Below are 15,164 nucleotides of genomic sequence, written 5' to 3'. Positions count from 1 at the left end.
ACTAACCGTATTATAGAATTATCGCAGCCGATTGTAAGAACTCCCGAATTCTTCTTACAATCGTATTTTTGCATACGTAGCCGAATTCATGAACTTCCGAATTCTTGACTTCGTTGTAGTTTTAGCCTCCCGAATTCTTGACTTCGTTGTTGTTTTAACCGATCATAAGAACTCCCGAATTCTTCTTATAATCGTATTTTTGCATACGTAGCCGAATTAGCTGTAGTTTTAACCGATCGTAAGAACTCCCGAATTCTTCTTACAATCGTATATTTGCATTCATAGCCGAATTCTTCTTGAATTAATTGTAGTTTAGCTAACTGTAGATGTTAGACTGCTAAACAACCCGAACTTTTTTAATATTTCATTACAAACTCTCGTTTGTTTTCTGTTTTTCACTAAGCCGAGGATCAACCGTTTTCCATCATCGCTTCACCACTCACCTTGTGCACCGACTCCGCCGTTTCATCATCGTATAAGTTTCTAACGTCCCGCCGCTACTACGTTTCATCGCTTCAACGAATTTAAATTGCTGAATACCTTCGTAGATTTAAGTATTTAATAAGTAGATTATATATAACATCCAAAAAAAGGAAACCTCTGAATCGAACCTGGACAGACTGAGTCATAACTCAGCTGGAAAATTAAACTGCATTACAACATGTACCATACGGTCACGCCAGTATAATCGGAAGTATACAGAATCTTCCACATAATATTGGTTTACTGCACTTCCAGGCCCTTCCTATCGAGGACCTTCGGTTTCTCAATTCCATACAACATGGAATTAATGGATGGACCTTCATACGACACAACGAGTGTCTCAGTATATACAGACGGCTATAAAGGGAGATCGAGTTGGCAGAGGTGTCTACATTTAGGAATACGGAATTAGGTTATCTTTTAGAATTCCAAATGATATAGCATTATTCAAACTGAAATATTCAAGCTATTAAAAGGGTGGCTCAGTTGTAACAAGATGTCAAATATGGATATTCTTATATTTACTGATAGTCAAGCCGTAATGAAATCTCTGACAGGTGTGAACACAACATCGAACATAGTCCAGCAATGCCGGGTACTCATGTGGGTGCGTAGACACGGAGATATTTTGGGACACGATGATGTTGATGAGTTGGCAGAAAAAGGCGTAATGATGCCTGACAGAGACATAGACTTCCTATGCGGGATTAGCAAATTTTATTATGAGCTCGCTCAAACAAGATGGGGACTATACCAGAATGAATTGGCCCTCACTAAACCGATGGCGGACAATATATTTGCTTGGCCTGTCACGCTCACAATTATGAACCGGACTCTGCTTATTTGGCAACCAAGCGAGGAAACTAGGCCTGCCTTATAATGACTTCTGTAGAAGTTGTCAAAATGAAGAGAAGGATGAGCCCATTTTTCATCTTCTTTGTCATTGTCCGGCAGTAGATGATCTAAGCATCAGGTTTCTGGGACATCGTTCCTTAAATATTCTTTCTGAGCTATCGGACATGAAGTTAGATCACATCAATGTCATTATTAGGAATAGTAATCCACGGAGTGACCTAGTATCCGTCAAATGACATACTATTCTCCTCTTCCGACCTTCTTCCTATTTAATGATGATTCAATGATTTTTGATAATTTGGGAGAAAGACCCAAAATACTAAAATTCGGAACACATATAATATTAATCGCACATTTCAATCCGGGAGCTGCAGGTTTATTTGGCATTGTCAGGCCTATACACTAGTTTATTAATAATTTTTCATTGACTGTGAACCATGGTTTTCGTCAAATCCTGTTTTGTTATAAACAGCGTGTGCCAAGCGGTAAACACTCTAAGACCCCGTGACTAAGACCGTCATTGAAAATCCGTTTCCCGTTTGACATCCCTAGTAAAGGCTGGCATCAAGATCAATCAAAAATAAGTTCCATATCTGCTCAATTTGAAACAGTTTTGATTCTAAGTCAATTTTAATTCCAGACATTTCATTTGGTTCATCTACTAGGCCATATACAAGTCATTATTTTTGCTACAAACCCCACTGTTATATAAAAAATTAGAGATTTTCCAAAACAAATAGTCGACAAATTGAACATTAATTGAAATCTATCTGAAAATGTTTAACTTCTGCACCCTAATTTTAACTGTTACACGAGTTACTCCTACAAGTCGTTTATAACGTTTAACTTATTAGACACTTATACTTTATACCATAGAGAAGTACACATAGAGTGGAAACTTGAAAAAAACTCAAACAAAAAAATAACTCACAATGATCACTCATACGAGTGTTGATTTTGTTTTCACATAGTTTTTTGAGTTAGGTCTTTGACAGCAGAGTTTCCAATCTATGTGTATTTTTCTATGCTTCATACATCACTCTCTTTGGTTACAAACATGTCATGTTCATGCACTCATTTCTAAATACTTACATGACACTTTCAAAGCTGATGATGCCAACAATGATGTTTCATACTTAATGAGTTTCAATTAGTTAAAAACTTTACAAAGGTCTCAAATTAACCCAATTTGCAGTTAATTATTTAGCAACAACAAAAGAAAAATTGTGTTAATTATTCAAAGACATGTTGTTTTTGAAGAATTATTAAGCAATTTTCTGAGTAATTTTGTTTGAACTGAAGACTGGAAAAAGGTCAAATGTGTTTTGCAATAGGGTGGCCCTTAAAATGTTATCAAATTGATTTTAAAGTTTATTTTCTTTATAATAATAATAATAATATATTCAGTACGATTACCGCTAATAAAATAACTGTTGGCCTTTGACAAATCCACAAAAATACCTCGAGCATGGAGTGTATGAATTAGTGTCCTTTCTCGACATTGAACGGCCCTTTAATTATGCGAAAACGATATCGGTCATAATTGTACTAGAGGAACTGGGTCTCAGCCTCAAAAGATTTCTGCAGATAAAATCATTATCTCTACTAATGGGGACTGCTTGTATATATAGATTAGCGAACCGGCAACATTGTCATTCGAGGACGTCATAGAATCCCATCATTGTCGAAATCGGTTTTGAAAACGATAGAAAAAGTACATTGGTCTCATGAAATAGAAACTTATCGGTTTTATATTCGATCTAGACTTAAATTCTTTATCGATTAAACAAAAAATTACATTGAATTTCATAAGTCAAATGTACCATTTTTTGTCGTTTTTAAAACCGATTCCGACAATGATTGGATTGTTTGACAACCCGATTAATTCTTAGCTTATGGCTGTTTCTGGTGACTCTTTCACCATGCCTTCACACTTCATAAAGTCTAAAGGTGTGAAATTTTCGCAAGAAAGTACAAGAAGCCACCTTTTCCATTACCGTACCTTAATTGGGTGGAAATCAGGCTTATCTGGGAATCATTCTGGACTTCAAACAGTCGTGGAAACCTTTACACCCAATTGAGGGAACCAAGGAATGCATGTAGTAGTTGGGTTGATAACACTCTATAAATCCTCCCACTGCCGGATCATCAAAAGGATCCTGTGGACTTCTGTACTGATGATCAGAGCTGAGCTATTGGCTGCAGGCTGAACTTATGACCTCTCCTGAACTCTGAAGTCAGATTTAGTATTGCAGGGCCACAGAAACCTGGAAATACTGGTCATGCCAAATACTGGAATGTGTAACTAACATGTTGAGAATGTTCACATGGGATGACATGCTCGTCATCGAGGCTTGGTTGCCTCCAATATGATTACCTATTGTACATCAGTGGCTTGGCATTGGTTATGGGTTCTGGTAGCTTTGTTTGCAGGGTACAGTTTAATCTACATTTTCATAAATACTATAGAAGTTGTCATGATAATGATGAGGAGGATTCATTGAAACACCACCTCTATCTTTGGATCCATACATTTCTGCATTTTCTAATCGGTGGTGTATAATCGGAGGATCGATTCGTTGATTCACTGCAATGGGTGTGGCATCGAACCGTACATCTTCGTGGAGGATCGAAGCATGATTGTTTTCATAGATCACAAAGGAACCAGATTATGGACTTTTCTTGGGTCCTCCCTAATGTACATAGATGTTAATGTGACCTTTGTGGAGAATGAAATGTTTTTGATGTTCTTAAGAAGACGAGAGTTAAGTTAAATTACTTAATTGTTTGACCTTCATGTACATACACGAGTAGCTTTATTTTCCAATTAACACCACTTGCATTTTGATTCATAATTTTGAAAAACATTTCCAATTAACACCAACCATTTTAAGTGCGAGTATCTACCAGTAAATCCTTAGCAAAACCAGGCAACATTGGTGAATACTGGGGATCTTTGAGAATGAGTATTGTATTAAAGTATTAGCTAATATTATACCTATTCTGGTGGTGTAGTGGAATTTTAAAGAAATTCTGGAAGGAAACATTAGCCGGATCCAGTTAATTATCATGATAATGATGATCAGGTGTCTGAATGAGACTCGGGTTGTTCCGGAGCGAAAATCCAATTGTCATGCGAACAGTGTCTTTGGTATCTTGTGATTACGGCTCTTTCCTTGGACAGCGCTCTCGACTGCTCTTTACCGTAGTAGCCTCTATTCCCAGGAACCTATACTAAATCATAGATCGGATGTCAGATTAACATTCTAGCTCACAGATAGATGGTTATTCCTTGCACTGCCAAACTAAGAAAGACTGTCGACAAAGATGGCAGTGGTACTACGAATGCTGTTATCGCGTCGAACTTTACATACCTTCATGATCGTCAATAACTCAGCCTATGGTATGGTATACAGGCAGCCGTCCAAAACCTTCGTCTCGTACAGTTCACTTGGTTCCAATGAAAGTTCCCTTTGTGTTACCTGAAGAAGAAAAATTTGAACAGAAAGAAGGAAAAGGGAAATAGAAGTTAGGAAAAGGGAAATCTATAGAAAAGTTATAGTGAAATTTCAAGAGTAGAATGTATATGAAAAGAGAAAAGAAGGAGGAGAGGGGTCAAGAATTCATAGAATTCGAAATAACGCAGACCATCATGGGATGGCTGCTGGGTCCATAAGAGGCATAATTTGCAAGTCTGGTCTTATAAACCATCCGCTTTCCCTAATAAAGGCGTCTATACTTCACGGATAACCCGGAAAGGGTGCTAAAGCATCGTTCACCTAAATGCCTGGCACGTAGATCACCCAGTGCCGGACAGTTACAGAAGAAGTGTAACTGTCCGGCACTTCCTCATTATGACAACTTCTACAGTAGTCGTGGTAAGGTAACCCAAGTCTTGCAGCATGGGTACCGAAGGTGCAATGCCCGGTGATCACTGCCACCATGTTGCTCAGTCGTATTATTTGCAATCGAAGTAGGTACGACGTGCATTTACAGTCCAACGCAGGCCATATCATCTTCGTGGTGGCACAGGTGGATTCATTTCCCCACCAAGTTCGTAATATGCGTCATGTATCATTCCCTTGCAAGTAGACAGCGGGATTCCGCAGAGGAAGTCTATTTCGTCATCCGACATCAAGGCTCCTCTTCCCGCCAAGTAATCAGCAATACAATTGCCCTCATTATCCCTGTGTCCACGTACCCAAGTGAGTACAACTGTCGAATGTCTCGCCATCTCATTTAAGGATGTCCGGCATTCCTGGACCATGTTCGATGTTGTATAAACATATCTCGGCCTGAAGGATGCTGCATCCATTTGGGTGTCTAAAAGATATTCTTATTCCGAACTCAGGAATGTATATACCCCCGCCGACCCTTTCCCCCTTTTTGGACCCATCCGTATATATTGATAGCCTCGTTCCATCGATAGAGAGAGAAACTAGCTTTTTTACCCAAGTTATGTCAAGTTATGTACAATCCTTGAGGCAATCGTGCTAGTAAGAAGCTGCTGTCAGGTCAGCTATTGGTAGAAGAGATATCGGTATATAGATATTCTGAAGCGAAACATTTGTCGGATCAAGTTTATTATAATGATAATGTTGATCAGGTCTTTTGGGACCTGTATTTATAACCAAATCTTTCGAAGAACTATTCGCCTATAGATTTATTGAGTGCTTGAGAAGCAGATTAAGGGGCTTACTTATTAAGTAAGGTTGGGTGTAGAGTTACAGCTCTAAACGAATACGGAACGCTTAATGTGTTGACATTGGAGAGGGATATGCTGAGAATTAATCGACCGATAGTTCCACTAATAAGGCGGCCTGACGAACTTTCTTTGGTATCTTGTGGGGATACGCTAGGAAAATAGTTCGTTCTTGGAATGAGTCAGAATTGGTCCTACAATAGGGTAACTTATTTGGTCTCAGGCAGTTTAAACCATACATTACTCTGTCCAGGGGAGAATTCCAAAATATGTTATTGTTCGGAAAGAATGATATAAGAATATTTACCCCACATTGTGGTCTTGGATAGCATCAAGTTGATTTAGGAAATGTTGGAATAAAATACATGCCGATGCACGATGATGCCTCTGAGAATTTAAGAATGTTACAGACAAGAGAAAAAGTCATGTTGGATTAGAAATATATCTGGTTATATGAGCTCTTAAAGTCCAACGAAGAAAAAATACGGTTTAAAATTTACAATTGATGCAAATTTCTTCCACTTCTCTAATTTCCTTTTAAATGATGTTTCAAACATGGAATCACAGTGGCGCGTCACTGCATTTTTTTATTGCATTATCGAATGTCTGTTGTTTTTTTCTCAATAAATACGCGGTGGCTATTGATAAATAAATTATTATTTTCAAATAGAATATTTAACTGAAATGTAAACGTTTATTGAGGCTTTATAAAAAACAGTCATTGCACCAATTTACACTTGATTTAACAATTTGCGGTCATCATCATAATACAATTACTATTTTGTATTTTTTTTTTTTATAAATACTCTGCCTCAAAACAGTGAGTTATAAAAGCAATCAGTTATTGGGATTTTTGTTAAATTGTTCATTAATGAATCCTCATATAAGCTGTAATGAATCATCTCTAAAATAAAATATGTAGAATTTCAAACCTTGCCTAGGTCACTTCCATATTTCGTAAAGATGTATATACTTATGCAACTCACTGTATTTGTAACCAAGTACAATTGACGGTTGTGGTGTTGTTGGTGGTGGGACGTTATAGAAAAAAATATGACAGCATTTATTAAAATGATTTACAAAATTTAACTGTATTTTATTTTAGTTCTGTGATGACTGACTGGCTGAAGTTCAAATGACACATCTCTTGTACACTCAATTAGAAAGAATTGCTCACATTCTGGGTTTAATTGAAATAAATTTTAATCTATTTTAAACATAACACAACAGATTAAATCATTTAATATTGTTTGATTTGGTTAATGTCAGTTTTAATTAATCCATTTATTTGTTGCTTTATATCATTTCAGCTTAAATATAATTTATAATAGAGAACTTTAACTATAACAATTAAAAGGAGTATTAAAAGGAGATAAAATGCCGGCGGAAACTAAAACAGCAACCGCCGCAGAAACGGAAACACCCACAAAGGGTAAAAAATCGCCTGCCAATAGTTCAAAGGCGGCTTTGGCGCGCATCACCTTATTGGATGGCTCCATTTTGGATGTAACCATTGATGTAAGTATTTTCTCTGATTGAACATATTTAATATTTAAGTGTTAATATCTGTACATTTTTTTCCTTATAGCGCAAAGCCAAGGGCCGTGATTTAATAAATTCCATTTGTGCTGGCCTTAATATCCTGGAGAAAGACTACTTTGGTCTCACCTATGAAACGCCCACAGATCCCAGAAATTGGCTGGACTTGGAGAAGCCAGTATCAAAATTCTTTCGCACTGATCCTTGGGCTTTGAATTTCGCTGTGAAATTCTATCCTCCCGAGCCATCTCAGTTGCAAGAGGACATCACCCGTTATCATTTGTGCTTGCAAGTACGCAATGATATTTTGGAGGGCCGTCTGCCCTGCACATTTGTCACGCATGCCTTGTTGGGCTCGTATTTGGTACAATCGGAAATGGGTGATTACGATCCCAAGGATATGCCCAATCGCAATTATTTGAAGGATTTCAAAATTGCTCCAAATCAATCTACGGAATTGGAGGATAAAGTTATGGATTTACATAAAACACACAAGTGAGTACAGAGTTGGGAAAATGACGATGGAATTTTTAAAAATAATTAATTTAGGATTTGTTTTGTTGCTGGAAAATTTTCGCTTTTTAAGCGATTGGTTTAGTAAAGGAGCCTTATATTTCGATTTACAATTGTTTTAGTTTGGAGACTGAAATTATTCAATAAGTTTACTTTCAAGACGACCAGCTCCCATATGAAATCCCTAATAAACTCTTTGGATTTATCATAAGCTGGAAATCTTTAATAGCTGGAACTCAAATAACATAACTTCATTATGAGTTAGACTCAATCAAATATGTTTGAGTTAACAATACTAGTTTGTTGTAGTAGCTCCAATCCAGCTTCTCTTTAGTAGTCAAAGCCAAGATCAATTATACTCAGATTGAGAACCAGAATTTATGAAGACCAGAAGACATTCAATTTGTTTAAGGTATCTGAAATGGGAGTGTTAAAGTTCTAGTAATTGGCGACTCTGAAATAAAGGACGTACATCATGTTTTGGGAAGATAACACCACCCAATAAGGTTGATTAACTAGATTAAGACTAGATATTAGTAACATTAGTTCCTGTTGCATTAAGCTATTCAATAAGGTCACAAATTAAGACCCAGACATTCTCCGAGAAGGCGAAGAACAGTTTACTCCTTTCCGTGGTTCCGTCAGCTTGGACATCTGGAAGTTCAAGTGTGCATGCGTGCTCACCGATCAACATTGGCCCATTAACACTGTCATTAGAGTCGAAATGTTATACCGATTTCTATTCAAGAGTAGTATAGTTCGTTTCTCATGTCTAAGTTTGCAAAATCTATTCTCAGACTTTGGAAAATAGTGTCTGAAGAGATCGTATATTACCAAGTGGTATTGCAACATATACTGCCTCTCACAGATGGCCAGCTAGTCCGACTTCAGTGATGGCAGAGCTCCCACTATTTGCCAAGACCTAAAGTTGGAGTGTTATTCAGGAGAAAACCCCTTCCAGTTGATAAAATAGTTGATGAGTTCTGAATTTTTGTCTGATTAAGACTTCCGGAGCGAAAATCCAATTTTCATGCGAAAAGTATCGTTAGTATCTTGTGATTATGGATATTTCTTTGGCCAGCTCGCCCAACTGCTCTTTACCGTAGTAGTCTCTATTCCCAGAAACTCAAACTACATCATAGATCGGATGTCAGATAGACATCCTAGCTCACAAATAGACAGCAATTCTTCCTTGCATAAAATAGTAGCTGAATTTAAATTTTTGTCTGACTGAGGCTCGGGTTGTTCCGGAGCGAAAATCCAATTGTCATGGATCTTTCATTGGCCAGAGACCCAAACTACATCATAGATCGCCTGTCAGATAGACATCCTAGCTCACAGTTCTTCCTTGCACTGCCAAATTAAGAAAGACTGTCGACAAAGATGGCAGTGCTCCTACGAATTTTCTTTTCGCGTCGAACTTTACATAACTTCATGATCGTCAATAGCTAAACCCGAGAGACACTAGCATTTTAACCCATGTTCACATTCTAAGCATGAGATCTATGAGTCAATTTATGTTCAATCCTGTTGGCAACGGAGGTGTATTTCCTGCATGTCTTTCTATTTAAGAAGCTGCTGCCAGTGGTTTAGAAACTCTTTTTTTTTTGGAAATAATACGGTATCTTAAGAACTATTAGAGATATTGTTACGAAATTTCAAATGGTTTGAGCTGAGGTGTTTTACGTTTGTTCAGCGTCCTAGCGATTTGTCGAGTCTTAAATTTGTCGGTCTCAAATTTTTTTTAAAAAAATCGCCAAAAATTCATTTATGATCCGAATGAGCTGAAATTCTAAATATAAATAGTCATTTAGAAGGCCTACAAGTGTAGGTTATCTCTATTAGTTGAAGAGATATTCAGGTTTATTGATTTATTTTTTTAATTTTGCTCGATCTTTTTATGGTTCTTTAGATATGGCGGTTCGAAATTTATTTTTAAAATATCAGCTATATTGGCTATAAAATTCTAAATAAAATTAAAACAACTTGCAAACAGTTATCTGTTCCCTATAAAAAGTTTTTTTGCATCCAAAGTTGGAACTTGTAAAAAGGGTCGTATTATTAACGTTTTTTTCCCAAAAAAGCCCATATATTTTATCCTTTGTAGAAAAAAATTTTCTTTGGGACTATATAGAATTTTTATATGATCCGGAAAGATAATTTCGGTATTTGAAAATAAAAAATGTCAAAAATTCTAATACCATTGATTTAAGGACATTTAGGTCTATATTGGATCCACATTTTGTTATGATATTTTTAACTGTTAAAATTTTACATTAATTCAAATTTTATATTTTCATTCGTGGAACATCACCATATTATAATTTTTTAGTTTTTAAGGTAAATGAAGTCCCAAAATTTTATAAAATTATTTAATTTTACTAAAATATCAATCCTAAAGTCATAATATTTTAAACAGTATCAAATACTTATATAAAAGGTCGTAATTTACACCTCAGAAGTTTCACAAACCTTGCCCCCTTTGACAAATTTGCACGTTTTTTCATATAATGCGTAAAAAAAAGTATCTAAACCACTGTGTGCTGTCAGGTCAGCGACACCTTGATCCTTAACACAGTAATTAAAGAGAGTTGTAGACCATTACTTACCAAGACCTAAAGTTGGAGTTCATTAAATTACGAATTTGTTGTTCTCGTTCTTCTGGGGAAAAAATCTTCCGTTTTATATAGTTGTCGCTAAGTTGTCAATTTTTGGTCGATTGAGACTCTGGTTGCTTCCCTGGTATCTTAGCCCTCTAACCGGCAAGGCTGCCTTTAGGCGGGTATGTTAAATATATGAAATGCTGCTTTATTTGGTTATTTTTCCCGTTATAACGGTAAATATGTGTAAAGAGACAAACAATTTACTTATAGTGATAAACAATAACGTGCACTTGTCTTTTGTTTGTTTTTATTCCAACGTATTTCTTTTTTTTTCAAACAATAACCTGGTATATTATTTTACCACGAAATAAAATTGGCCGGTTAGAGGCTTAAGATTGCTGTAAGTGGATGATATTTCGCATACCATTGATTTAGTAACGCCGTATTTGAACTACTTTTATTTTAATTTCACTTTAGCAGACTTATTTGTGCTTCTAATAATTACTTTAAAATAAATTGCTCCTTAACAAATATTATTTTTTTCTTGCAGGGGCCAATCACCAGCTGAGGCCGAATTACATTATTTGGAAAATGCCAAGAAATTGGCCATGTATGGCGTGGACTTACATCCAGCCAAGGATTCTGAAGGCGTAGACATCATGTTGGGCGTTTGTGCCTCCGGTTTATTGGTGTACAGAGACAAGTAAGTATCTTTTGTCTTTTCTTTAATTAAATACATAAATATTAATATTTTAAAATGCTTTTAAACAGATTACGCATTAATCGTTTTGCATGGCCAAAAATCTTGAAAATCTCCTATAAGCGTCATCATTTCTATATCAAAATACGTCCCGGTGAATTTGAACAGCATGAGGTGACCATTGGTTTCAAATTGGCCAATCATAGAGCAGCGAAAAAGTTGTGGAAATCTTGTGTAGAGCATCATACCTTCTTCCGTTTGATGACACCAGAGCCACCAAACAAATCTACGCTATTCCCACGTTTTGGTTCGAAATATCGCTACTCGGGACGCACCATGTATGAGAGCCGCAAGAATCCGGTAGATCGTGAGGCACCCAAATTCGATAGAAGTTTGTCGGGCAGACGTTTGACCTCACGCTCAATGGATGGTATGTAAATATGGTAGTTTAAAACTTATTTGTAACTAAAAATGTGTGTTTTTATTCTTATAAAGCTTTGGCCTTGGCTGAAAAGGAGAAGGACTCACAAAAACGTCATACCATGGGCCATCCACCAGAGCATATACCCGATTTGGATTCACCACGTAGCCGCAGTCCTTTGAAAAAGGATAAAAAGGAGAAGGTAAGTTTAGTTTAGGTTTAGTTTTCCTCTTAACTTAGAGATTATGGTTAATTTAAACAGTTTTCTTTACGTTTTCATATATGAATAAGAAAACAAACATATTGATTAACGTTTTTCTAAATATCCTTGATTTCTATTCCCCTATTTTTTTGTTTACTTTCGTTAATAAATCCTTTACAACGGTTTGATTGTTTTGTTACTTAAACTACAACACTAATCCTGCATTTATTTATTTGCAACTCCTTACACCCACCCACACACTCTTATATATCAACCAATACACTTACACTTAACACAAATAATCAAAATTTATAACACATTTTTAAATACATGTAACACGCTTTAAAACGCGTTTCTTACTTTTCTTCCTTTTTCCTTTAAAACAAAAACAACCTAAAAACAATACACTCCTTAAAAAAACATAAATGAATAAATGAATTAAATCTGTACTATGTTGCCCTGGTATTTTATGTATGTGTCTCCAAAATACATTACAATTATGGTTGGTTATTCTTAGTTGATACGTGAATCTAGCACTGGTACTGCTTCGGCTTCTTCGCAGAGCTCCCTCGAAGGTGATTACGAGACCAATACCGGTGCTGCGGCCGATGCTGCCTCAGCAGCAGCCGCCTTAATGGGCCCTGATGATCAGGTTAACATCTTCTAACTTTTCTGCTATAATTATACAAACATACATACATAGATACTTATGTATTTTTTTTCTATTTTATTTTCTTTCCACTTCTAATTTATTTGAGTTGTTTTTTTCACTTTTTAGTTTTGAATTTTAGTTGTTTTCTCTCTTTAGTTAGATTTTGTTGGCTTTACTTGATTGATTTGGTTGTTATTCAAACACTGCACTGTGGTTCCAAATCAAAATCTAGGTGGACAACATTATTTCACGCTCTTTTTATATAGAATTGGTGTCTCCTATTCCACAGTGGGGCAGAATCTAAATTTTTTGGAAATAAATCTGGCATTTCTAAACGGCTGGTCCGATGGGGATAAAATTTGACGTGGGCGTAGCCAAGGAGTATTCTAGTTTCAGATATTAAAATGGGTCATCGAAATGATCCAGGGGCGGCGCTATCGGCTCCTTCGACATGTAAAATTTTTAAACACGTGAAATTTTTTTTTTCTTATCTGATTTCAAAATATCAGTTTTGGATCCAAAAATAAACGATTTTCAGTTTAAATATTCAAAAATAGTTGTTTTTTGGGCGAAAAGGTGACTTAACTCTTTTTAAATTAAAAAAAACTTTCTTTAAGAATATATAACAATTTTATGTTTTTCTGAAAGATATCTTTACGGAGAACATTTTGATAGAAATAACATGTCCTATTCTTAGAATATGTCGCCCCTACGCCCTTCGGAATTTGACCTATTTTTTATCAACAATTAAAATTTGATTTTAATCAGCTGAAAATACTTAATTTTTCCAAATTCTGAAGATACAGATTTTTATAATTTTGTCCACCTAGATTTTGATTTGGAACCACAGTTCACTGGAGGCTTTTTTAGTTTTATAATTTCTTTATTAAACTTTTTTGTTAATGTTTAAAGTAGTTTATTGTATTGAGAACAAAAATAAATATTTGCCAGTTCACAAATATTTAAACGCTTAAGACTTATGATCTTTTATTTAAAAGGCAAAACTATTACTTCAATAAATAAAAAACAAATTCTGTCTTTATTTCCAAAATTGTTTAACTTTTCAAATTTATATATTATTTTATTATAAATGTGTTTCTTTTTTTATATAATTAATATTTTTAATGTTTTACTACCTAAAAAAAACATTAATAATTCTTCCATTATATCTGTCTGTAAATGCTTTTTGACCTTTCTTTTTTTAAATATATGTATTACTATTAAATAAATAACTATCCTTACTCTTCATTATGTAAATAATATTAAATAATAATTATCTCTAATCCTCCCTTTAAAATATCGCTTGGTTTTATTTATATGTCTTTTAAAAGCTCTCAATGTTTTTACTAACTTTGCTTTTATTTAATAAAACCTATACCAAAACCAAGCTTATTCAATATTAATATATACAAATTTATAAAAAAATACTTAATATTTACCTTAAAATAGGATTTGTGTGAGTCCATGTTACCATAATTGGCATTTACTACATGTGTATTTTAACTCTTTAAATGTTTTGTTTCAAAATTGTCTAAACACAAACCACACTCTACCACCTCTTTTTCTAATTATACTACTATTTTGAAATACACTTACAGTTTTTACTACAATACATTTATACTTAAAACACACACAAATCCAAGTTGCATTTAATATACAAAAAAAAAAATAAAATTATTTTCTTTTTTCAAATCAATTATACAAATTTACATTAAAAGTTTTCAAGAGTTTAAAAGTGAGAAAAATAGTAAGAGATTTGGCATGGAAAAGCGACTAATTTAAAAAGAATTTTAATTTTTTTTAAATAAAACTTTATATAATAGACTTGTCACTTGATCACTATTTACAATTAAGAAATCAACTTCGAACATTTCTCTAATAACGCATTCGGGAACGATAATCGAAGATGACAAGAGTGCGAACTCCTAGAGCTCTCTATGTGACAGCAAATATTTCGATTTTGATGCTTTGGAAATATCAAGCTTTCAATTGAGTGTTTAGCAATATCGCTAACTACTTTTTGTATAATACAAATAACCCACACGATTTTCGATAATGAAATCGCCATTGAACATTTCGGGATAAAACATTCGAAAATATTTAACGAAGACGACAAGAAGACAATCAAGGCGAATTTATATACAAGGTGGTGTCGGTGGCGAATTCAGGAAAATACGAGCGAATTCACGCATTTTTTATATATGGAGTTTGACATTCGAAACAATGAGAGAGTGGTTTTGAATGTCAAACTCCATATATAAAAAATTAATGAATTCGCTTGTATTTTCCTGAATTCGCCACCAACACCACCTTGTATATAAATTCGTCTTGAAGACAATAGCGAGTCTCTAAGTTTCGAGAAATTTTCACTTTAGAGAACATTCATTTGTTTTCGAATCTCAGTTCAAGTGAGGTTATATTAGCTGTTGTGTTACATTTAAAAAGGACTTACTACACCACGATTTTCGAATATTAAATGGACATCGAACGTTTT

At 34.9% G+C, this 15,164-nt stretch overlaps 1 protein-coding gene across 2 annotated transcripts in view; it reads left to right on the top strand.

The window, feature by feature from the left end:
- The window catches only part of cora (coracle), a 136,592-nt gene that overhangs the window by 101,911 nt on the left and 19,517 nt on the right, over positions 1 to 15,164 (top strand). The window contains exons 4-9 of one of the 2 annotated variants that reach the window (XM_065510646.1): positions 7,351 to 7,558; positions 7,629 to 8,074; positions 11,246 to 11,398; positions 11,467 to 11,825; positions 11,891 to 12,018; positions 12,536 to 12,670. In XM_065510646.1, coding sequence (XP_065366718.1) covers positions 7,418 to 7,558; positions 7,629 to 8,074; positions 11,246 to 11,398; positions 11,467 to 11,825; positions 11,891 to 12,018; positions 12,536 to 12,670 — 1,362 coding nt within the window. In that variant the 5' untranslated portion in view covers positions 7,351 to 7,417. The remainder of the gene's footprint in view (positions 1 to 7,350; positions 7,559 to 7,628; positions 8,075 to 11,245; positions 11,399 to 11,466; positions 11,826 to 11,890; positions 12,019 to 12,535; positions 12,671 to 15,164) is intronic. The other variant, XM_065510647.1, reaches the window with a different exon arrangement.

This window comes from Calliphora vicina, chromosome 5 (genome assembly GCF_958450345.1).
Source record: "Calliphora vicina chromosome 5, idCalVici1.1, whole genome shotgun sequence".
In the NCBI taxonomy this organism is placed as follows: Eukaryota; Metazoa; Arthropoda; class Insecta; order Diptera; family Calliphoridae; genus Calliphora; species Calliphora vicina.
The sequence above is the reverse complement of the archived record's forward strand: the minus strand, read 5'-3'. Positions and strand labels throughout refer to the sequence as shown.